Source organism: Cynoglossus semilaevis, chromosome 16, assembly GCF_000523025.1.
Source record: "Cynoglossus semilaevis isolate Cse_v1.0 chromosome 16, Cse_v1.0, whole genome shotgun sequence".
NCBI lineage: Eukaryota > Metazoa > Chordata > Actinopteri > Pleuronectiformes > Cynoglossidae > Cynoglossus > Cynoglossus semilaevis.
This window is the reverse complement of record NC_024322.1, coordinates 208234-212017: the sequence shown is the minus strand read 5'-3', so window position 1 is coordinate 212017 and position 3784 is coordinate 208234. Positions and strand designations below refer to the sequence as shown.

General features: G+C 41.1%; 1 protein-coding gene across 1 annotated transcript; it reads left to right on the top strand.

Annotated features, from left to right (window-relative positions):
• The first annotated feature begins 173 nt into the window (after positions 1-173).
• Positions 174-1128, top strand: LOC112488284 (oocyte zinc finger protein XlCOF6-like). Its single transcript, XM_025063699.1, has 2 exons — positions 174-312; positions 360-1128. Exons 1-2 carry the CDS (start codon positions 174-176, stop codon positions 992-994), a joined length of 774 nt encoding a protein of 257 aa, XP_024919467.1. The 3' UTR covers positions 995-1128.
• The last annotated feature ends 2656 nt before the right edge of the window (positions 1129-3784 follow it).

Here is a 3784-nt window from a genome sequence, read left to right as displayed (position 1 = left end):
CTTCTGATTGCTACTTTCAGCAGGATAATGCGCCATGTCATAAAGCTGGAATCATCTCAGACTGGTTTCTTGAACATGACAATGAGTTCACTGTACTCAAATGGCCTCCACAGTCACCAGATCTCAATCCAATAGAGCATCTTTGGGATGTGGTGGAACGGGAGATTCGCATCATGGATGTGCAGCCGACAAATCTGCGGCAACTGTGTGATGCCATCATGTCAATATGGACCAAACTCTCTGAGGAATGCTTCCAGCACCTTGTTGAATCTATGCCACGAAGAATTGAGGCAGTTCTGAAGGCAAAAGGGGGTCCGACCCGTTACTAGCATGGTGTACCTAATAAAGTGGCCGGTGAGTGTACATCAAACAGGAGGAAACTGAGGTCATTGCTGTTATTGTAAAGAGTGAAGAAGAGGAAGAAGTGGAACCTGAGTCCACTAAGCTTCATCCTCAGTGTCTCAGTGAAAGTGAAAGTCCAAAAGGAGATTCAAGAAAATGTTGTAAGGAGAAGTCTGTAGACCATGACGACAGCTTGAAGAAGACAAGTGAAGACAGGTTAAAGAAATTTAAAATAAAAATAAAAGGTAATATAGGCAAGAATTTGAGCTTCCCTGAGCGTGGGAAAAAGTGTGTCTTAAAGTCTGATCTTCTTAAACATGGGAATGCTTATTTAGGAGAGAAACCATTTACTTGCACTATATGCGGTAAAGGTTTTAATTCAGAAACACACGTGAGGAGACATGAAAGAATACATACAGGAGAGAAACCCTTTCGTTGCTCTCTCTGTGGTAAACAATTTCGTGAAAAGGGCAGTTTAAGGACACATGAGAGAATACATACAGGAGAGAAACCATTTGGTTGTTCTTTTTGTGGTGAAAAATTTACCGAAAAAGGTGGTCTTACCAAAGACTTACACCAAAGACTTCACACAAGAGAAAAACCATTAATTTGTGCTTTTTGTGGAAAACATTTATTGAGAAAATTAGTCTGAAGATACATGAAGGGCTTCATACAGGAGAGAAACCATTTAGCTGCTGTGAGTGTGGGAAAAGCTTTACATGGGCGAGATATTTGAGACGACATGAAAAAATTCATACTGGAGAGAAACCTTTTGTTTGCTCTCAGTGTGGGCAAAGATTTACCCGTGAGACAAATCTGAGGAGACATGAGAAAATTCATACAGGAGAGAAACCATTTAGTTGCTCTGCCTGTGGAAAAGGATTTACTGAAATGAGCAGCCTAAGGAGACATGAGAAACTTCATGAGGGAAAAAATGCATTTCCACTAAGTAATAATAGCAGACTTAATGGTGACTTGTATGAGGTTTTACATTAAAGGATTGTTAAACTGCACATTTTTAGTCACAGATGGGAAAGTACTTTCAAATTTCAAAACTTGTAGCACACATTTTGCTAATGTAAGTTATAAATGTCAGTGAGTTGGCCACAGACCAATGTAAGATAAGTGGATGGTCTATGCTTGTTTTTTAATTATCAAAAAACTTTCTTTCTGCCTATCAGGATTTTTATTATTAAATATGAATATTAAGGGACGTTTAGCAATGTTTCTTTTCATCCAAAGGGATATGTGTCATTGCATCTTTGGGTGATTGAGGTGAAAAGAGAGTCAGACAGGTTGATGTGTGTGAAGGTAGAAGTAGAAGGAGAGATGATTAATGTTGTTAGTGGTTATGCCCCACAGGTGGGCTGTGAGTTGGAAGAAAAGGAGAAGTTCTGGAAGGAGCTAGATTGGATGGTAGAGAGTATCCCCAGGAGAGAGAGAGTGGTGATTGGAGCAGACCTAAATGGTCATGTAGGGGAAGGGAACAGAGGAGATGAGGAAGTGATAGGCAGGTTTGGTGTTAGGGAGAGAAACGTAGAAGGACAGGCAGTGGTAGATTTTGCAAAGAGAATGGAAATGGCTGTGGTAAACACATATTTCCAAAAGAAAGAGGAACATAGGGTGACTTACAAGAGTGGAGGCAGGTCCACACAGATAGATTATATTCTATGTAGAAGATGTAATCTGAGGGAGATTAGAGACTGTAAGGTGGTGGCAGGCGAGAGTGTAGCCAAACAACATCGGATGGTAGTGTGCAAGATGACGATGGAGGTGAAAAAAAGGAAGAGAGTGAAGACAGAAGAGAATATCAAGTGGTGGAAATTAAGGAAAGAGACATGTTGTGAAGACTTCAGGAAGGAAGTGAGGGCAGTTCTGGGTTCCCAGTTCCCAGATGAATGGGAGACTACAGCTGCAGTGATTAGGGAGACAGGTAGGAAGGTGCTAGGTATGTCCTCTGGGCAGAGAAAGGAGGACAAATAGACCTGGTGGTGGAATGAGGAGATCCAGGAGAGTGTGCAGAGAAAGAGATTAGCAAAGAAGAGATGGGACAGTGAGAGAACAGAAGAGAACAGACTGGAGTAAAAAAAAAAGAACGGACAAGGGAGGTGAAGAGGGAAGTGGCCAAGGCCAAACAAAAGGCATATGAGGAGTTGTATGAGAGTTTGGAACCAAAGGAAGGAGAAAAAGAGTTGTATATTTTGGCAAGACAGAGAAATCAAGCTGGGAACGATGTGCAGCAGGTGAGGTTGATTAAGGACAGAGAGGGGAACGTGATCACAAGTGAGGAAAGCGTGCTGAGAAGATGGAAGGAATACTTTGAGGAGTTGTTGAATGAGGAAAATAAAAGAGAAAGTAAAAACGAGGAACCAGAAATTATTAGGAAGAAGGTAGATCAGATTAGAAAGGATGAAGTAAGAAAAGCCCTGAAGAGGATAAAGAGTGGAAAGTCAGTTGTGGTAACTGGTAAGTTTGATGACCTACCAGTGAAAGTATGGAAGTGCTTAGGGGAAGTTGTTGTAGATTTCCTGATGTTGATGCCGAAAAATACGTTATTCAGTAACCACTATTATCATCTAACTGCCACAGATACCAGGAAAGAACCACACCTGACAACGTTGTACTTTTTACTCGCTGCGAGGGGGAGCAGAGAGACCAACAGCTTCGCAGAGTTGACTCACCTAAGTCTCAAAGTGTATGAGGACTACAGCTCCTTTTATTGAGAAAGTTACATAAGTGCTGAGCAGTTTTTTTTTATTACGTACATTCTTTTTGGGCAAAGTTCACACGATTCACATAAATGATGAGGAACAGACTTCGTCCTTTGCGGAACACATTGTAAAACATTTCTAGGAGTACGTACCGTACTGTACGTAGGACATTTCCTGTGCAGAGCAAAGTCTTCAGAAAAGGGAGTATGTGTTCCGTACAAGCAGATTATGATTTAACACACTTTGATAACTAACTAGAAATTCTATTTACACCTGACTAGGATGTTCAACAGAATTCTAGAGACTGACAAAATGCCCGATGAGTGGAGGCACTACTCACATCTTGTCAGTCTGGTGCCAATTTATAAGAAGGGTGATGTGCAGAGTTGTAACAACTACAGAGGGATTGATGAGTCATACAATGAAGATTTGGGAAAGAGTAGTTGAAGCTAGGTTGAGGTAGGAAGTGGAGATTTGTGAACAACACTATGGTTTCATGCCTAGGAAGAGTACCACAGATGCAATATTTGCAAATGCTGATAGAGAAGTACAGAGAAGGTCAGGAGGAGCTACATTGTGTATAGATTTGTATGTATCTATACATTTAAAAAAAGGCATATGACAGAGTGCCAAGGGAGGAATTGTGGTTTTGTATGAGGAAGTCAGGAGTGGCAGAGAAGTATGTTAGTTTGGTGCAGGACATGTATGAGAATAGTACAACAGTGGTGAGG